At 38.4% G+C, this 20,486-nt stretch overlaps 1 protein-coding gene across 5 annotated transcripts; it reads right to left on the minus strand.

Moving 5' to 3' along the window:
- Positions 1 to 7,620: 7,620 nt before the first annotated feature.
- LOC134100692 (leukemia inhibitory factor receptor-like) lies at positions 7,621 to 20,381 on the minus strand. 5 transcript variants are annotated; one of them, XM_062554065.1, is made up of 20 exons: positions 20,280 to 20,381; positions 20,050 to 20,093; positions 19,224 to 19,350; positions 18,894 to 19,039; positions 18,318 to 18,453; positions 17,859 to 18,146; positions 17,459 to 17,591; positions 17,218 to 17,366; positions 16,946 to 17,094; positions 16,647 to 16,800; positions 16,463 to 16,527; positions 16,172 to 16,364; positions 15,730 to 15,906; positions 12,625 to 12,723; positions 12,059 to 12,211; positions 11,762 to 11,905; positions 11,525 to 11,618; positions 10,580 to 10,640; positions 10,393 to 10,470; positions 7,621 to 10,359 (listed from the first exon to the last, which is right to left on the minus strand). In XM_062554065.1, exons 3-20 carry the CDS (start codon positions 19,309 to 19,311, stop codon positions 9,955 to 9,957), a joined length of 2,712 nt encoding a protein of 903 aa, XP_062410049.1. In that variant the 5' UTR covers positions 19,312 to 19,350; positions 20,050 to 20,093; positions 20,280 to 20,381; the 3' UTR covers positions 7,621 to 9,954. The 5 variants fall into 5 exon arrangements, with proteins under 5 accessions (XP_062410049.1, XP_062410051.1, XP_062410047.1 ...); XM_062554067.1 differs by having other exon boundaries at positions 7,621 to 10,470; positions 17,922 to 18,146; XM_062554063.1 differs by having other exon boundaries at positions 7,621 to 10,470.
- Between the last annotated feature and the right edge of the window lie 105 nt (positions 20,382 to 20,486).

The raw sequence follows: 20,486 nt of genomic DNA on the forward strand, positions 1-20,486 counted from the left end.
ACAGTTTAAAGATGAAACATTCCAGTTCTAACTTAACTAATGATTAGTTAAAATGTTGATTAGCTAACTTAGCTAATGATTTCTATCAGTTAAGCTAAACATTTTAATTATGCTAGCAATGCTAACTTTACTAACAATGCTAACCAGGTTGATTAGCTAACTTAACCGATGATTTCTAACAGTAATGTTAAAAATGCTAACTATGCTAACAATGCTAAATTTGCTGACAATGCTAACCAGGTTGATTAGCTAACTTAGTTGATGATTTTTTGCAGTTATGCTAAAAATGCTAACTATGTTAACAATGTTAACTATGCTAACCATGCTAACTAGCTAACTTGCTAGTGAGGACTTTTATTTTGAAACATTTGTTGCTAGGGTATCCATGGTGGCCACTATCAGGAAACAAGAAGTTACTGCAGTATAATCATGTTGGTTGCTATGGAAACGGTTATAAACACTTAATTTTAATGGTTGCTATGTTGGTTGCTAGGTAGATGGAGGTTTCATGTAGTTGACTGGAGGTATAGTGGATGATAACTGACAGTTGGAATGGTTGAACAGTTCAATAGTTGAGTAGTTTCAATGGTTAAATGATTTAATAGTGTATTATTGCAGTGAGGACCATTATTTTGAAACAGTTGTGGACAGAGGAAGTAGTGAAACAGGATCTGTAGTCTTAATGAGATTGTATGCTTAAAGCCTGAGACAGAAGGTGCCTCTCATAGCGTTTACGCGTCCTCTCTCGCTCCTCACTGATCTACATAAAGAATGATGGAGCGGCAACAATGGGATAGTCTAGCCCTTCTTCTATCTTTCTTTATGTAGATCATTGAGGATCGAGGAGCGAGGGAGGACATATAAACGCTGCTTGAGAGGGACCCACAGTAAATACTTTAAAAGTTGTATGTAGATAGTCTAATTAATGTTGATAGACAGAATGTTTAATGGATATTGATAGGCAGATTGTTTAATAGATATTGATTGACAGTTTAATGGGTGGATGAGTGAATGGTCTGAAGAAGATGAGTGGATAGAAGGTTGGATGGAATGTGCCTTATATTCTTGTTAAGAGAGACACTGGCCACGTTTACATGATGTTTTTAATTCCGAATTAGTTTATTCAGAATTAAATAGATCGGAATTAAAATATTCTCCTTCGAGTTTACATGGAAATAATAATTCCGAATTGGCGTTTACATGGAACATACGTTAATTACGCTTTATTGTATTCTGCTGAACGTCTGGGGGTCGGGAAGGGTTCCGATTGGACAGGCGGCGCATGAACGTAGCCTAATAAGGTCTACCGGAAGAAAACAAACTTTAGCTGGCTAGCAACTTTTTTGTCATCTCGGGTTAACGTTACAGCATGGACAATAACATAATGAAAACGGGTTTCACAGTAACTCTGATAATAGGCCCACTATTTAGCCAGCAGCTCGAGAATGTTGTCAAGCTTCACGTTTGCTAGCTGAGGAGGAGAAGACTGTCGGAGAAGGGGGGAAGAAGACGGAGCCGAATTAACCATGAAACGAGCATGCGCTTCTTCTTCCTCCTTGTATGAGCATGCGCCAAACAAACGGAATAAACTTTTAATCGGAATAAAGGTTTACATGATCAAGGAGGGGAGTTAATTCCGCTTTAACATCGGAATAAACCAACCACTTAAATCGGAATTAAGTTTAATTCGGAATAATCATTTTCAAGCGGAATAAGCGTTTACATGGTCTCTTTTAAAGCGGAATTAACTTTTATTCCGATTTAACTTGGTTTTATTCGGAATTAAAGCTCTCATGTAAACGCAGCAACTGATACAGCTCTCTGAGAGTAGTTGACACAGGTGTAATCAATTTAACTGGCTAGTCTTAAGAGAGCCAGAGTACTCTTAAAGCCTGAGACAGAGTAAATAATTTAAAAGTTGAATGTAGATAGTCTATTTAATGTTGATAGACAGAGAGTTTAATGGATGTTGATAGACAGATTGTTTAATAGATGTTGATAGACAGTTTAATGGGTGGATGAGTGAATGGTCTGAAGAAGATGAATGGATAGAATGTTGGATGGAATGTGCCTTATATTCTTGTAGAATGGAGAGACACAGAGAATGTATCTGAGAGTAGTGGATACAGATAGGCTACAGGTGTAATCAATTTAACTGGCTAGTCTTAAGAGAGCCAGCCTGAGACAGAGTAGATTGTTTAAAAGTTCAATGTAGAGCGTCTAATTGATGTTGTTGATAGGCAGACTGTTTAGAATGGGTGGATGAGTGAATGGTTTGAAGAAGATGAATGGATATAAAGTTGGATGGAATTAGGAGGACTTATTTTGATACTGTTGTGCGCAGAGGATACAGGGGAACAGAATATGTAGTCTTCAGAGAGGAGCCTGAGAGAAACTGACAGTTGGTGCCCAGGTGGCTGACCAGCTGGGGTAACATTCTAATTGCTGCCCTGATGTCATAATGAGCAATGTTAAGTCTATGGGGAAATTGTTAATAGTTTTTATTTAATAGTTCAAAAAGTATAAAAGTTACAAAGTTGAAAAATACAAAGCACACATGGCATAAGCAAGACCTACGCAACAACGTTTGAATGAAGTTTCTACGTTAAACGGTTGAAGCTGAATTGCGAGCGTTAGAAGAAGAAGAATAAGAAGCCTAGGAAGAACAGTACAGTGCATTTTCATGCACTGTAATAATAACTAGAAATGCAATTCCAAGGAATTACCAGTGCATGAAAATGCAAAAATAGATAGATAATGTAGATATGGTTACTAAGGTGTAGCTAGGGTAAACATGGTGGTTGCATAGTTTACAGAGAGTTGATAGTGTGAAGGTAGACAGTTTAAAGATGAAACATTCCAGTTCTAACTTAACTAATGATTTCTATTCATGTTAAAATGTTGATTAGTTAACTTTGCTAATGATTTCTAGCAGTTACGCTAAAAATGCTTATTATGCTAGCAATGCTAACTTTACTAACAATGTTAACCAGGTTGATTAGCTAACTTATCCGATGATTTCTAGCAGTAATGCAAAAAATGCTAACTATGCTAACAATGCTAAATTTGCTAACAATGCTAACCAGGTTGATTAGCTAACTTAGTTGATGATTTTTTGCAGTTATGCTAAAAATGCTAACTATGCTAACAATGCTAACCATGCTAACTAACTAACTTGCTAGTGAGGACTTTTAGTTTGAAACATGTGTTGCTAGGGTATCCATGGTGGCCACTATCAGGAAACAAGAAGTTACTGCAGTATAATCATGTTGGTTGCTATGGAAACGGTCATAAACACTTCATTTTAATGGTTGCTATGTTGGTTGCTAGGTACATGGATGTTTCATGTAGTTGACTGGCGGCATAGTGGATGATAAATGACAGTTGGAATGGTTGAACAGTTCAATAGTTGAGTAGTTTCAATGGTTAAATGATTTAATAGTGTATTATTGCAGTGAGGACTTTTATTTTGAAACAGTTGTGGACAGAGGAAACAGTTAACAGGATATGTAGTCTTCTGAGAGACTGTATGCTTAAAGCCAGAGAAACTGACAGTTGGTGCCCAGGTGGCCGGCCACCTGGCGTAAGATTCTAATTGCTGCAGTGATGTCATAATGAGCAATGTTAAGTCTATGGGGGAAATTGTAATAGTTTTTAACTAATAGTTTAAAAAGTATAAAAGTTACAAAGTTGATATATGGGCGATTCTACAGAATTCGTGCAAATTGCTGTCCCGGAACCAAAAAACGAATTTAATAAGCAGTAATGTAGGAAATTCTTTGATAATAAAATAATACAAGCAAATACCACTCAAAGCCCAAAGTAATATTTGATGTAGCTGCAAGCTTTATATATAAAATATCATCATTTATATGGTGCTTTCTATTGAGAGGTGGTTGTCCCGAACGCTAAGGTCTGAATTTTACCATTGAAAAATAAATATGAAATATTTTTTTAAAATTTTTTAATCATTGTTTTTAGAAGTATCTTTTTGAACACTTCTGATAATTAAAACAAAAAATATATATTTATTCGCTATTTTCAGGAAAAATCATGAATAATCATGTAAAAAATGCTGTCCCGCATTTTCACGTCACTACCGAAACATTGCACAGTTTGGTCAATAATATGATACTGCTTTAAGCCACTCCCCTCCTTTTTGGACCAGGAAGTTTTGCCTGCACCTCTCTCCCTCATGGTGGCTTGGTGAGTAGATCAGGCCCACTGTTTTGAAGTAAATGTGATCGAAAGTTTGGAAATCAGTGTGTAACATTTAAGAATGTCACTACCGAACACACATTTTCAGTGCTTAATTAAGTTTTTTTGATTGTTTCTACTGGTCATTTAGGTTTTACTCATGTTTCAACAACTGAGAACTGTGCTAGCTAACTACGTACTGACTAGCATCTTAGTGGTAGGATCAAAATGAGCTTATTTCGTCACTACCGAAACTGTCACAACCGAAACATTTGTTGATATTTCGGTTGTGACGTGATTATTTCGGTAGTGACAAAATGACACTTATTTCTTTATTTTGATAAATAAATAGAAACGTTCAAGTGCACAAATATTCTTTTTCAGTACAAATAATTTGTCAGACATATTTCTGTAATTTTTTATGTGATTTGATTAGGACTACCATCTAAAATAAGTGGCAGAGCTAGACGTCGTTCACCTATCCACCAGCTCCTCAGCGTAATGTCAGTGCAAAGTGCTTTTATGTGGTGTTGCTTTAGGTCCTCTTTGTTCTGTATGTTTTGGCTGCATGATGCCAACCAATTTTGACTAACTAATTACTTTTTTTTACACAAAATATCGAAATGTCAAATATGTTCGTCACTACCGAACATTTGAAGTCACGACCGAAACACATATTATTCTGGAAAAATAAAATATGTTTTGCCATCAGAAAAGATTATATAATTTTATTTAGTGAGATAAAAATTTAAACTAATGAATCCTTGAATTTGAAATTTGTATCAGTGCATATATGGCATTTACAGAGAAATATCGCTTTCAAAATGAATTTAATTTGATGGACCACCCTTATGGTTTTGTTAAAATGCTATTTCTAATCAATAGAACCATAACACTGTCTTTACAAAAATGTAAAAAATATATTTAGAAGGTTAATGTAAAGAATATTTAATTTTAATGTTTAAAAACTCATTATTATAGCAAATGTTGTTGCGTTTCGGTAGTGACACATTTTGGGAGAGAGAAAAAGTTTCAAAACTGTATAAAAACACGATAGGAAATTAAAGTGTCCAATCAGTAGAATAGTGTTCCTTAGATGTTCTACTATGTTTATGACTACAAAACTTGCAGGAAAAAAACAAATTTTTCTCAAGAAGTTTTGAAGTGTGAATTTGCACCAATTCTGTAGAATGGCCCATATACAAAGCCCACATCGCGTAAGTAAGATCTACGTAACACAGTTTGAATGAAGTTTCTACGTTAAACGGTTCAAGCTGAATTGCGTGCGTTAGAAGAAGAATAACTAGAGAATGTAATTCCAGGGAAATTACGAGTGCATGAAAATGAAAAAATGTACAGATAAATACCAATGCTAACCAGGTTGATTAGCTAACTTAGTTGATGATTTCTAGCAGTTATGCTAAATATGCTAACTATGCTAACAATGTTAAGTATGCTAACAATGCTAACCAGGTTGACTAGCTAACTTAGCTAATGATTTCTAGCAGTTATGCTAAAAATGCTAACTATATTAACAATGCTAACCATGCTAACTTGCTAGTGAGGACTTTTATTTTGAAACATTTGTTGCTAGGGTATCCATGGTGGCCACTATCAGGAGTAAAGAAGTTACTGCAGTATAATCATGTTGGTTGCTATAGAAACTGTCATAAACGCTTCATTTTAATGGTTGCTATGTTGGTTGCTAGGTACATGGAGGTTTCATATAGTTGACTGGAGGCATAGTTGATGATAACTGACAGTTTGAATGGTTGAACAGTTAAATAGTTGAATAGTTTCAATGGATAAATGATTTAATAGTGTATTATTGCAGTGAGGACTTTTATTTTGAAACAGTTGTGGACAGAGGAAACAGTTTACAGGATATGTAGTCTTCACAGAGAGATTGTATGCTTAAAGGCTGAGAGAGACAGAGCTGCTGCAGGTGGGGCTGGCCACCTGGCATAACATTCTAATTGCCCTATTATGATGTCATAATCCAATGTTAAGTCTATGGGGAAATTTTAATAGTTTTTATTTAATAGTTCAAAAAGTATAAAAGTTACAAAGTTGAAAAAAACATAGCTGAAGTCACCTAAGTAAGACCTACGCAGTGCAGTTTGAACGAAGTGTCTACGTTAAACGGTTGAAGCTGAATTGAACGCACAAAAAGCATTAGAAGAATAATATCAACTATTATAATAAGAAGATGTCGGATAACAGTAGAGTGCATTTTCATGCACTCTAATAAGAAGATGAAGAAGTTGAAGACTAGGAAGAACAGTACAGTGCATTTTCATGCACTGTAATAATGAAACCAAAATAGCAATGCAAAATGGTGGTAGAGTAGATACATTGAGAATAATATGTAAGTAAATATTAATAGTAAAATAAAGTATAGAAAAAAACCCCCATAAAAACAAAGCAATAAAGATAGATAAACAGGGTAAAGAAGTTAAGCATCTAAAATCTAGGGTGAGGTGGTGAGGGGGGGGGGGGGTCTTAAACTGAGTTAAAAGCTAAGGAGTAGAGATGGGCTTTGAGATGGGATTTGAAAGTGTTTAGAGAGGGTGCTAGTCTAATGTGGTGGGGGAGATTGTTCCAGAGTTTGGGGGCAATAGCAGCAAAGGCACGGTCTCCTCTACATTTGAATTTAGTTTTGGGAACAGTCAGCAAAAATAGATCAGAAGATCTAAGACTTCTGGTAGGGGAGTATTTATGTAGTAGTTCAGAGAGATAGTTGGGGGCTTTGCCATTCAAACATTTGAAAGTAGTTAGCAAAATTTTAAAATGAATCCTATGGTGAACAGGGAGCCAGTGAAGGGAGGCTAAGATGGGAGTGATGTGCTCTCGTTTACGTGTACCAGTTAAAAGGCGAGCTGCTGCATTCTGAACCAGTTGTAGGCGGGATAGTGAGGCCTGGTTGATACCAACATATAGGGAGTTACAGTAATCCAGTCTAGTTGTTATGAAGGCATGGATTACTTTTTCAAAGTCTAAGAAAGACAGGAAAGGCTTGAGAGATTAGATATGTTGGAGAGATTAGATTCCGCACATACACTGTCCTGTCTGCTTTGATCATGGGGTTTTATCATGGAATTCACAGGTGATTTTGGTTTTGATCTGACACTTTCAGGGTTTTTAGTCAATGCAAAGGCTCACTTAATGAAACCGAAACAAACTGTTGGGACAAACAGTGTCAGCATTTTAGGATTTTAGAAGTACCATGTTATTTGTGTGATTACACAACAAAGATAGGCCTATTTGTCCACTCTAACTCCAAATGTTTGACAGTCTATCAGACACATCTCAATCTATCCAAAACAAGTTTTACAGTTGTCAACATCAGACGCTTTCAATGAGAGGCAAGCAAAGTGTAATGGCTATTCAGTGAAAAACAACTTACACAAAAATATTTTTAGAAATTTGTGTATTTACAACAACAAACTTAATAATGCATATTCATCTCACATACACATACAATCAGTAAAATTTCTTGCAGTGCAGACAGTGCAACCCATCAGCAGGATTTCAAATGTTTCAGGTGGGATATCTACTCAAGTAGACAGACAATCTACTTTGAGTTTTCATACATGTTTTCATACATATATCATCCCTTCTTGAATCTTTTTTCCCCAAGAAAATACATTGACACATTTTTTTTTAAATCTGTCTACTGGCATATAATGTGTAAAACCCAGACGATTCACATTTATAGATAGTTTCATTTTTTTACCCTTTTGAAAGCGCATACTGATTGTGAGATTATCTACATCGAACCGGATATGTGGTTATCCTGCAACATTGCTCAATCTATGCATTGACGATGTAAGACACACTTTGTACCGCTTGACAAGTTCAGTTGGGACTTTTTGAGTGCATCTCTGATCTACAGTAGCATCTGAGATGTAACAGGCAAGTCAGCATATTCATCTGCTGACTGACTGTGTTCATTTTAAAATACATTTTGATGTATTTTTGCCCATCCATGCCCTGCAGCTATAGTGCTACACTCTGGAGGCATATATAAAATCATGCCCCCATAATAGGCTGAGGTCGGCCTAGAGTCAGCCCTGGTTAATAACAGGCATGGTCTTGAAATGGATGTGTGATGAAACATAACATAGCGCTTGGGATGAATGTGTCTGATTCATATTGAGATTAGATGGCATAATTCACATTTAGATTAGACGGCATAATTCACATTTAGATTACTAGTGCTGTAGATCACATTTAGTGCTTTCTTTGTTGTTCAGTCAATTGGTCAATACCCCAAGCGAACATTTGGGTGTTTGTAGTCACACTAAAAACACCCAAATGCTCACTCGGGGTACTGACCAATTGAGTATATATCTGAACAACATCTGTGAGTGTGTGTGTGCGAGAGAGTCCAGCCTTTTCTCTAAGCAGAGAGAATACATTTCAATGTCATTATCTCAAGTTTTCAACGTCCCCTACTTAATTCCCTACTCCTGAAACTCTATGTGTATGAAAGCGAGCTTGCATTTAAAGAGGAACTATGCAGGTTTGGCTATTTCTTAGCTGTTTCCTTGTTTTACACTTCCCCTACAGCTTTAGCGTATATATTTTACAACACTCCTCAATTGGTCAGTCTGCTTTTGCATGAGCATGATCGCGAGGCTGCGGGACTCTCTGTTTGTCAGTGCACTGGCCTGGTGGCACAAACTTGCAAGCGTGTTTTTTCCGCTCACAGGTGATAGGGGGAAGCGAGACAGCCATCATTCAACCTGGAATAAGTCAAATAACCATTCCAATGACTCTGAAACTGATCAGTTAAGGTAAATTAAGCTAACAAAAACTTGCATTCAGTAGTTCACCTTTACAGCTTTTCTACTCCTCCAAGCGCTGAGGATGCTTTACAACTTAATGCCTCACATTCACCCATTCACACACACTCATTCGCCATACAAGTAAATCCACACCAAGAGGATTGGGGTACCGTGACTTGCTCAAGCTTGCTAAACAACACTTTGCCAGGGCCAGCAGGAGTGAGGTTCAAACTCCTGTGCCATCAGTGTGGTGTGTGTGAAGGTGTGAATGTGTGTGGCAGGGAGGTCAGGTGTGTGTGTGTGTGTGTGTGTGTGTGTGTGTGTGTGTGTGTGTGTGTGTGTGTGTGTGTCTGCATGTGTGTGTTCCAGTTTATGCCTGTAAGACATGATTGTATCTTCCTTTTGGTCCCCTTTTTTGGACACCAAAAGCTTAATTTCACTATCAGCCTAGCTGCCTGCTCTGGTGTCCCAAGAAAGGAAAAAAAAAACATGTCTAATATGACCACGCCATGCTAACGCTAGCCATAACACCTCCACCTCTAAAAAATAATTCCCAACATGGTCCTTCTTCAGCTGCTCTATAGAACAAAAAATGACAAACAAAATGATCCTGTCAAACAGTTCAGTCCCACTCCCCCCCTCTCTCTCTCTGTCTCTCTCACACTCTCTCACTCTCACTCTCTTTCACAGACACACACACACACACACACACACACACATACACACACACACAATATTTGAGTACATTCAGTGCTGTGACTTCGGGTGCTGCAATACAGCCAACATCTAGCAAGGAGCTTAATACAAGCACAAGAAACTGCTCACTATAGCCAGTGTGATAACACCTAACAGGACAGTGTCTGAGCAAGATGCAACTTATAGTCCAGCTATTACGTCAGATTCAAAAGCAGGTGCCGCTGTGCACTGCATCAGCAACTCAGCATCATCTCTTGACACTGTGACATAGCTAGGCATGCTGTCCAAATTGAAATGAGTCTCCAAGCAAGGGCTGTGAAGAGTTGACTGAGGTAGGGCTTCCTACTAAGCCAACTGAAATATAGTCTTCGCTTTCCAATTGAGTGTTACAAGCAGTCAGCTGTTGACCACCGCAGGCATCGTCCAAAGCCTGGTAAGAGGAGGCTAAGCATAACGGCAGCTCAGAGGATTCTACAGACAGCTGGGGTTTGTATCCTAGTGTGGTGACCACCGCTGTGGTCACTGGTGCGGCTTTCTCTGCCTCTCTAACAGATACCAGCAGGTTGTAGGTGGGGTTGTCCATCTCGGAAATAGGGATGTCCGTGCTGGAATGGAATTTACAGTCTGACAGTTGTGAGTCTGTGACATTCTTGTACAGTGGCAAGAGGACATTGTGCGCAACATTGTTTGTGACCTTTAGGTTGACATCACTGACTGGTATGGGAGAAGCCACAAGATATTCCACAGGCTCAGCAGGTAACTCAGCCAACTTGCAGTCATGGAATCCCTACAGAAAGGAGGACACAACAATGTTATCTACTGAATTAGTATGACTGATCAACGTATATCTTCTTTCAATAATGAAGGTGTGTGAATGTGCTTTTGGGTCTGCTGACCTTTGCGTCCAACCATTGAATTTGAGGGGCTGGGATGTCTGGGTACACCTTATCCTTGAGCCTTTAAAGAGTGAAATAAAAAAAATGAGAATAGACAACGCGAATGAATAATATGAGAAAGTTTCACGGAATTAATAACCAGTAAAGACAAGGTCATCACTAAAGGTATTTGAATACCTTGATCCCAGACACCTGCTTAGTCAACAAACAATGCTTCGATGTGAGGGGTCACATAAAACAAGGATGGCAGAGTTTGAACCAGTATGTGTACATTTATGACCAATGAAGCAGAAAATACATTTGGAATGATCAATTCATGATCAATATTCTTGATCAATATTAAAGGAAGCACTGCTACTTGGGTGCAGAGATATCACGCAACACATCACTTCTTTCTCACTTGCCACAGCAAGGACAATCTCTGCACTCAAGCAGCAGTGCTTCGCCTGTGCTTCACCCCAATATATGTTGTAAAGACGGAGGCCACACAAAGTATGTAATCATTTGTTTTTGTTGGCTTACTTTTACATACATCCAGCAACAAAGGATTCCATTCACTATGCTAAGCTAATCTAGCGAGGGTGCTGCTTGCCAGAATACAACAATGTAGGCTATGCACGGAGAAAATGTTTTTGATCACTTATCTAACTCTAGGGGAGACTGTGAATTACATAATTTCATAAAATGGTGGCGTGTTCCTTTTTTGTTGAAATTTGAGCTCATTCACGTATCAAATTACTCAGATTTTTGGGCACCTGAGGCACCTTTGGCTTGTTTTTTTATCCATTTTTCTTGAGGAACTTGAGGAACAATTAACTGATTATGAAATCACTGATTAACTGAAAATACGCATTGGATTAGAATTGTACACTGTGCCTTAAACCGGTACAGTTCCAGTTGTGGAACATTTTGTTGCTTGGTATTTGTGCATGATCCTTCCCTTACCATGCCCTTTTCTGGTAGCACAGACAGGTGAATAGAAGGAACAACGTGATGGCTCCTGCTAGTGATACGATGCTGTATACAATGATCTGGGAAACTGAAAGAGAATAGATTTAGCATAGCAAAACAAATGTAATATGCACCAAGGAAATGGTACAAGAGGTATGCATGTTTAACAAAACATACAGAGGGCTACACAGACTTTAAATCACTGTGAAATGTGTGTCTGAGCATACGTACTCTGTGAGGTAAGCTCGACTGCAGTTATTGCTGGTTTGCTACCTTTGCCCCCAGATGTGAAAGGATATATTGAGAATTTATAGGTCTCGGCACTGAGTTGGGGAATCCTCGTCTGCATCCCATTCTCACCGACTAAAACGGGCACTGAATAAACATAAACCAAAACAGAATCATTGGTGACGATGGTTTTTAATTTAGTCAATAAACCATCTCATCTCATCACCAACACACACATGCAGAAAAAAAGATCACAATAAAACATTAAATGCTTTATCCATTAACACATTTTCTTAATACCTGTCTTATATGGTCCCTGGGAACTGGGGGAATACTCGATCTCATATCGCTGAATAAATCCTCTCCGGTGCTTCAAGGGTATCTCCTCCCAGGTGAGGACAACATCCATACCATCCTGCTTACCCTGGAAATTGACTGGTTCCTTGTCTGGGGCTGCAAAATGCAAATAATAACAGTGTTAGTTGTTCTGAATGCAAATTAAGTTGCCCGTTCGCCCATTGTGTTGTACGTTCTTTATTGATATGTCAGATAACTGCTAAATGGACAGCACATATATTGCTCTTTTCTACTCCTCCAGCATTAAGTTTGCTGGTTCGAGCTCGTCTCCTCCTGACCCTGTCACAATGTCCTTGAGCAAGACAGTGCATCCCATTACTCCACCTCCAAAGCCACCACCGCCCCATAAAAGCAAAATAAGTTATTCACATTTAAATGAATAGCCATAATAATAGTATAACCAAACATGACATTTAATTTTTCATTTATTTAAATGAGATTAAGTAACAAAAATAATATTAACATAAAAAAGATCATATTTTAATTTTAATCAGGAAGAGATTACTCACCTAGCTCTTGGCCATAACCTTCCCATCTCTGCAGTAGCTTTGGGGCATTTGATGTACAGGAATAGAGAGAAAATGTATATCGCACGCCATCTTTAAGCCCTGGAGGATTTGAGACAATAGGGGTTAAACTCTCCAAAGTGCAGAAAATAAATAACCTGTTGCTAAATACGCTTTTGGCTCATGAAATCAATGTGCCATAAGGAGGCTACAGAAGTGCAATTACGCTTCCATACAGGTATCATAAATGGTCGCATTGCAAGCTGTAACTTCCAGTTACCACCATGATGCACTAGAGTAATTTAAAATGACGTGAGTACACTGAACACATCAGAAAAGTTATCAGGATGCTCATCTCAGTGAATTAATCTACAAATTAGTACAGTAGCCGTTCAAACATGCTACTCCCGTAGAAGACTTGTAGCTCAATTACATGGCTGCAGGTAGGCCTGCTTTAAAACATAGGATGATAGGGAAAAACATAAATACTAGCTATAAGTATTCAATAATGAATACTGAATATTATATAACAATAATAAATGTGCAATGAGCACTGAGCCATGTAATGAGCAATGCATGTGACATGTTTTACAGATAAAAATGAGATAAGCCGAACAGCTGTTTTGAGTCATGGCTATGTTTAGCCTATTAAATAACTTGACAATAGAAAAGACAAACCATTTTGTGGAATGATGCATAATGTTATGAAATTTGCAACGATGCAAAAACAATCTCTGGTAGCCAATAAGTGACGCTTTGTATGCCACTCGGAGTTAAGACTATGTGTTTGGTCTACTGAATAACATGGGGTGAGATAAGGTAAATTGGGACATCAGGTAAAATGGGACGAAGTTGGTTTTAGACCTTTATCTCTTTAAATATTAGCTGCCAATCAGAAAATATGTCATTATATTGTCACTACATATGTCCTTTACCAAATAAAATCATTTTGATTGGTCTAAAGTATCACAAATGGGAGGTGCCAAGATTAAAAACATCAGTGGACCCAATAATTGCAAGGAAAGCCCCATGGCAAGCCGATTCTGTCTTAATGATCATAAGGATATTGTACTGTAGTTGAAACAAAAACAATATTATACAAAACTCTCATGAAATGTATGCTATTTCATGAGAGGTTTAAATTAATATCAAAACTTTTGGGCTGTGTCCTTTACTTTTTTAAGGAAAATGAATTTTAGTGACTTTGGTGTGCATCAGGCAAATTGGGACAAAAAAATCAGCTAAAATGGGACACTTTTACATTACATTTGCCATTAGCGTTAAGGTGTTAGCATATTAGCCGCATATTAGCCTTTTCACACTCAAAGTAGGCCCATACACTCACACACACTTACACACACTTGCACGCTTGTGCTTGTGCACACACGCACCCACACACACACACATCTGAACACTATCATTAAATGATTAAAAAATACAAATAAACATTGTCATTATTCTACAATTTGTTGCACATTTTTCAATTCTAAACTGACTGTCCCATTTTACCTGACCGAGTGTCCCATTTTACCTGAACACTTTCTTGGTCTGAGGTATGGTGTCTTGTGGTCTTTGAAGGTTAATATCTTTAAAAATATTATATTTGGAAGCATATTTTCTGCACAGAAATGTTGCTAAGACTCATATGAAGTGATAAAAGTCTTCACTTTCGTTTGGCATTTTAAATAGTTATTATTTGTGATCTACCAAAAAGTGTCCCAATTTACCTTATCTCACCCTAGGCGAAGTGACATTACACTATGTTTCCACTCATTGCCTGTAGTTGATCATGCTTGCATGTATCGCATTTTAAAACGTCCTTCAATTGAGACCATTATCACACGTTTCAATTTGGGAACTTGCAGTCGGAATTGTCATTTACAGTGTCCTCTATAAGTATTTGAACACATGCTAAAGTTGACTAAAAAGAGAAATATAAATTAATCTTCGGATATATATAAACAAATGTTTTCCTTAAAATACAGGGGTCATAAGTATTGGAACCCCTATGTTAACCCTATGTGTTAAATTCTCATAGAGGAAGGCAGATTTTTATTTCTAAAGGCCATTTATTTCATGGATCCAGGAAACTATGCACCCTGATAAGGTTCCCTTGGCCTTCGGAATTAAAATAGCCCCACATCATCACATACTCTTCACTTCACCCAAATATTGGTATGGTGTTTTTTTTTTCAGTTAGCCTATTAGCTGGTTTGATTTGCATTGAGCTCAATGAGCATGAAACCAGCTAATAGGCTAACTGGAAAAAACACCATGCCAATCTCTAGGGATGGTGAAGGGTATGTGATGATGTGAGGTTATTTTAATTCCAAAGGCCAAGGGAACTTTATTAGGGTGCATAGTATCCTGGATCTTTTTTGTCTTAATTTAAAGCATTAAGATGAATTTCCAAAAGATGATTTTATGTTCAGGGCACTGTATTTAATCAAAGTCTAAAGACAGTCCGAAGTAGCCAGGACTATTGAAGGGATCAGTTTATTGCACATGCTTGTTGAAGTTGTTTTGAATAGCCTCTGCTTACAGTGTGTGTGTTGGCCTGTTGTTGCAAAATCAACCAAATCATTTCATGCAAACTAACCACATTCAGGGAGTCTTGACTGTTGAGGTCAGACATGATAATCACCCACACACTTGCTTAACTTTTTACCCGCGGATTCAGTTCTGCCAAAGGCCTGCTTATCTTCTGGAGTTCTCGTGCGAACACAATTTGAATTTGCTCAGCAAGTCACTCTGGCAATCATCCTGAATGCTCATTACCCATGCCCTTGGAGCCAAGCTGCACCAATCACATCCGTGTATCAGATATACAGTAGGCAGGCTAGAGGAGAGCTAGATGATGACAGTGCTGCGATGTCGAAGTCCAGAATAAGTCAGTAAACATTGCTTCAGGGCGAAGCAAAACACCTCCACTGTGCGGCAGGGTTCTGTTCGGACTTATTTTCCGATAATTACCGGACAATACATTATCCCTCACTTGTTATGACAGGCAATATCTTATAAATACATTTGGTCTTCATATCAACTATGTTTAGAGCTACTTTTTACATACACATGCTATCCTTAGACAATGGTACAGTAGGTGCATACCTGAATTGATTGTAGCATTTGTTTGGCCAGCTGGTATCTTTATCCACTGGATGTCACACTTGTCCTGGCTGCCCACAGGGTACCAGTCCACCACATACCCACAACTGGCCCCAGGCGTCGAGTCCCAGGTCAACTCCACACCGCCATTACTGCCATTAACACGTGTTGTCTCCACATCTTTCCAAGATCATGAAGAATATGTGTTAGTGAGGGGGAGTGAGGGGTGGAGAAATTAGTCAGGGGGAGTGATGGGTGGAGAAAGCCAAACTGGTCACCACAACAGTGGCTGTCATGCGAGGACACTAAACCCAACTGACTGGGATTAAGCTTTTGCTTTATTTTGTGTATCTAGATTTTGCTCTCCCACAATGACAAACACAAGTCTTTCATACATGCCTCTAACAAAATGATATCTTCTTGAATGCTGCTTCCCATTTCTCACCTCCTGTTTGTGATGGGATGGTGATGGTTGAAGGCTGTGAGTAGCCAACGTTGTTCAAGGCTTTGATGGTGATAGTTGTATTCATAGTGTCCATGTTGTAACAGTGTTGTGTTGGGTTCAACGTCTTATGGAGGTCACTCCATGACAGTTCATACGACATTACCTCTCCATGACTCTGCTCAGTTTCTAGCTTCTGTGAGAAAAAAGACCACAAAGATGGAGTATAAATCTGGCTGCTAGGACTGTGCCCCGGTAAAGCTAATAAAGTAGGCAAGTGCACTGAAAACATACCTTCCACACCACAAGACTCCTGTTGTTGTTGTCGACTGTCATCCAGACATCCACAGCCTGAGGAACTAAACAGAAAAGCAACAGGTTCAGGAAAATAAAGTGTGTTTAAGCCCTTGAGGTGACTGCAAATGTGTTTTAATCGGGACCATCTGAATTGTTGTTATCCTTGGTCAGTCATACTCACTGTCCTCTTTGGTTTGAAATGTGATTATTTCAGCCCAGTCTCCCCACTTCCAGAAGTGCTTGTTCGAGGCGCATCGCACCTTGATGGAATAGTTAGTGTACGGGTGAAGATCACGTAGGGTCATAGAGATCAGGCCCACTCCAGTGTCTTCTCTCTTCACAGGAAAAAGGGACAGGACAGAACATGAACCACCCACAACGATGGCAACAATGATCATTGAGCTGTCTTCCAATATGGTGTGCAGATATATACTGTAGCTACACTGTGTGTTGAAGCAGAAAACTGGAAACACCACTCACCACATCTTCTGTTTTGTTGGGCCACGTTATCTGTACTTGACATTGCATTGATAATAACATCAGGTTGGCATCAGGCCAATGCCATTGAATACTAGCATTCCTGGAGTTTACATGTGAGGCTTTTAGATGTTGAGGAGACGGCAAATACACTGCAACCAGTCAGAACAGTTCAGAACTGTGACAATCCTTACAGTACAGAGCAGATAGTAATGAAGGATCTTTGGTTAGGCCTACACATGCAAGTGCTGAATTATGTAAATGGTGGTCTTTACCTCTGTGTCTGGGGTCAACTGTATAAGTGAAACTTGTTTTATTGATTTTATTTTCTGCTGTCAGTATCCATGCTGTTTCCCCCTGATTTGGAGATATTTCTGAGAAACAGAACTTCTGGTCTGAAGACTGGAATTGTGTTTCACATGGCCTAAAAATGAGAATTAGGTGGTTATAATGTCATCATTGTAAAATATGTTGGGGTTGAACATCAGTAAGTGGCATACATCTTAGTTATAATACCTTACACCCTCATTAAGAATATATTTGGTACGACGGAGTCCTTTTAGGTTTTTATCTCTACCCTGTGTCCAAGAACAGTTAAGATCACGGAGGTTTCTTGTCTCGCATGTAAAGTTGTGAACCTCTGGAGAATCTGTAAAAACACAATATATCTCAATATATTATATCTCAACTCAATGTTTTACTAACATTTATACCTTGGTTAAAAACAAACAAAATATCTCCGAAGTCTATGGATGTGACACAAGTTAAGTTGCGAATTTCAGGAGGATCTGTTGAGAAGCAAAATTTCCTGTTGCAGTGGATATTTGAAAATGTTTCTTTTGACATGAGAGCTGTGACCTGCAGTCTAGTAACAGTAATAAACAAAGGCCATTCACAAAGAAAAAAAAAATCTTACATCCAACGTACACAACGGATCCTGTATTCTGACCGTTATCCACCCCACACAATAGATAATCACCAGCAATTCCAGTGGCATTAAGCACCAAATCCACAAAGTAGGTCTGCCCTACACGAATAGATTTCATCTTTTGGTTTTGGTATGGAAAATATTCTAGTGTGGTTCCATTAGGAGCGAGGCAACAGAATGTTTTTCGACTGCCAGCCAGGAAAGTAATGTCAGTGTCGTCACGTGGATAAATGACTGGAGTTCCTTTCCTAAACAGTGAATAATCAGGATCTGAACCTATAGGGAAGAAGAATAACAAGAAGAGCAAAGATAATGACATGCTTGACTACAAACACCTGATCAACACTTGCCATCAACAGATTCGGTCAGCAGTTTTTCAGAGTGGTTTATCTAAGTCAGTAAGATAAATCATTTATGTCCTGATAATATAGTAAGACCTGCACTGACCTGTGACATATTTAAGATCTGTCCACTCGCTGGCATTGTGGTATCGAAGTCTCACTGCATGTCGGAGACACTGGAGTGGCAGGGGAGAGGTCCAGTGCCAGTGATGCAAAATGTCCAGACTTCTCTCAATAGACCCCTAAGGGAGTCCAAACATGCCATTAGCTGAGGAAACCCTCCTTACAAACTCTCCAAGAGTGCTGAATCAATACACTGCAAAAATGAAATCTAACCAAGTGTGATTAATCTTGTATTATTAATGTTATTGATATTAAGATAAAAAAAATAACCCTAATGCTCTCTCGAAAGATTTTGACTTAATTTAAGAAGACTTTGACTTATTTTAAGTACGGGCAGACAAATTTGCTTGTTTTCAGGATGAGATGTCTTAATTTAAGAAAAGTCTGATTTATTTTAAGTCAAATAATCTCACGATTGTTGTTCTGATATGGGATTAGTAACACTTGGTTAGATTTGATTAGATATGCAGTGTTTAACCATAGAATGAGAATTTCAAACTAAATGCACCTGTAGGGTCCATTAACATTAAAGTCTATGGAAATGCCTGTATTAACTTACTCTGTGCACTGGTTCTGCCTGTTCAGCGTAGATTTCAATATCATAAATATTTTTTTCTTGCTTGTCAACAAAAGAGGCCTCATCCGTCCAGGACACATCAATCCCATTAGTCATTATGTTACCGCGTACATCTTGAAGTTGTGGTACTGGAAAGGAGAAGTCAGTGAATGTGTTGTTTCAGGGTAATTAGATTTAAAATAAATAAGTATTAGGTGTGGATTTCAGAATTGCACAGTGTATCTATAAAAGATTTATTCATTTTCAAGAGAACCACCACACAAAGTCCTAAGAGTCAAAATGCATAGTGTGGCCTAGTCCATTCTCACTCACTGACTGACTGACGAGTGAAGAGTGACTGATTGACGAGTCCTTCAGCTGCTTGGATGAGAAAGGAACTCAGCAGAAGGCAGATAATCATGATTTCATTCACAGGCTGACACTGATATAGGGAAAGGTTCTGTAAGGAAGTGAAAATATACAGTAGATTCGTTATGCAATTGAACCCTCCTTAACACTGCAAGTCCACTAGTACCTGCACTAGAATAGCCTACAGTAGCCTACATACAGTATGACATATAAACATATAGGCCTACAAATAAACTGACTTAACTTGAATATACTCTATATACTATATGCTCAAGAGTCAAGTGAATGTGAGAATGTGTGAATCTAATGGTGAGACAATACAATATCTTGGCCAGATAGTGTGTGTGTGTGTGTGTGAGTATACATATAGTCTACTATAGCTAATGCACTTTAAAATAAATTGCGATAATAAATAAAGTGTGATACAGGCTGGTCTACTCATGACTGCTGCATGAATGGTGGAATGAACCATAGATTCAGTGAAGCTTATAACCAATGCTGGTCTGAAATGGAGACCAAGTTGCCTACGAATTACAGGTGACTGCAGTGCAAGTCCATATGTCGACATTACTTTACTTAAAATCCTCGTGTATTCCTTTCCAAAGAAGCTAATAAGCACGTCCAGACCCGTTATTTCCCCTAGGCTACTAGAGCAACGTGTTTCCTCTTCCAATTCACTCTACAACGAGAAGCTTTATTAGGTCCAGAACACATCTACTGCGCGTAGGCTACTGTGTAGTTAGCTAAAGCGCAACGAAGCGCTTTACAGCAACTTGAAAAAACTGCTTACCAACGCGACAGGAATGACACATTTCTTGGAAATAGGCAGTCACACTGTTGGTTTAGGAAAGTTAGAACTTAGAATTCTAATAATGCTCGGGTTAGTTACTCACCCAGATACCATCTACTGAATAAACAATTAAAAGATAACATACAAATTGACATCTAAATAGGCCTATAGATCTGCAACAACAGAATAAACACAATTTTCAGAAAGGCGCACAATCAACAGCCACTAACCTTGGATGTTTCCTTCGAATATGAGCTACAATGCTCCCATTCCTAGAGGGTCAGACTCGGTCAAACTACTTACTTGCTCACTGACATGGAAAGCTCAGCTTGGTCTATATCAAACTTCAAACTACTCAAGAATGACCCCGCCTACTATAATTTTTTTTTTTTTTTTACCACGCCACGCCTTCTTGATTCAAGCAGCATCAGTCTAGT

Source organism: Sardina pilchardus, chromosome 14 (assembly GCF_963854185.1).
Source record: "Sardina pilchardus chromosome 14, fSarPil1.1, whole genome shotgun sequence".
Classification (NCBI taxonomy): Eukaryota; Metazoa; Chordata; class Actinopteri; order Clupeiformes; family Clupeidae; genus Sardina; species Sardina pilchardus.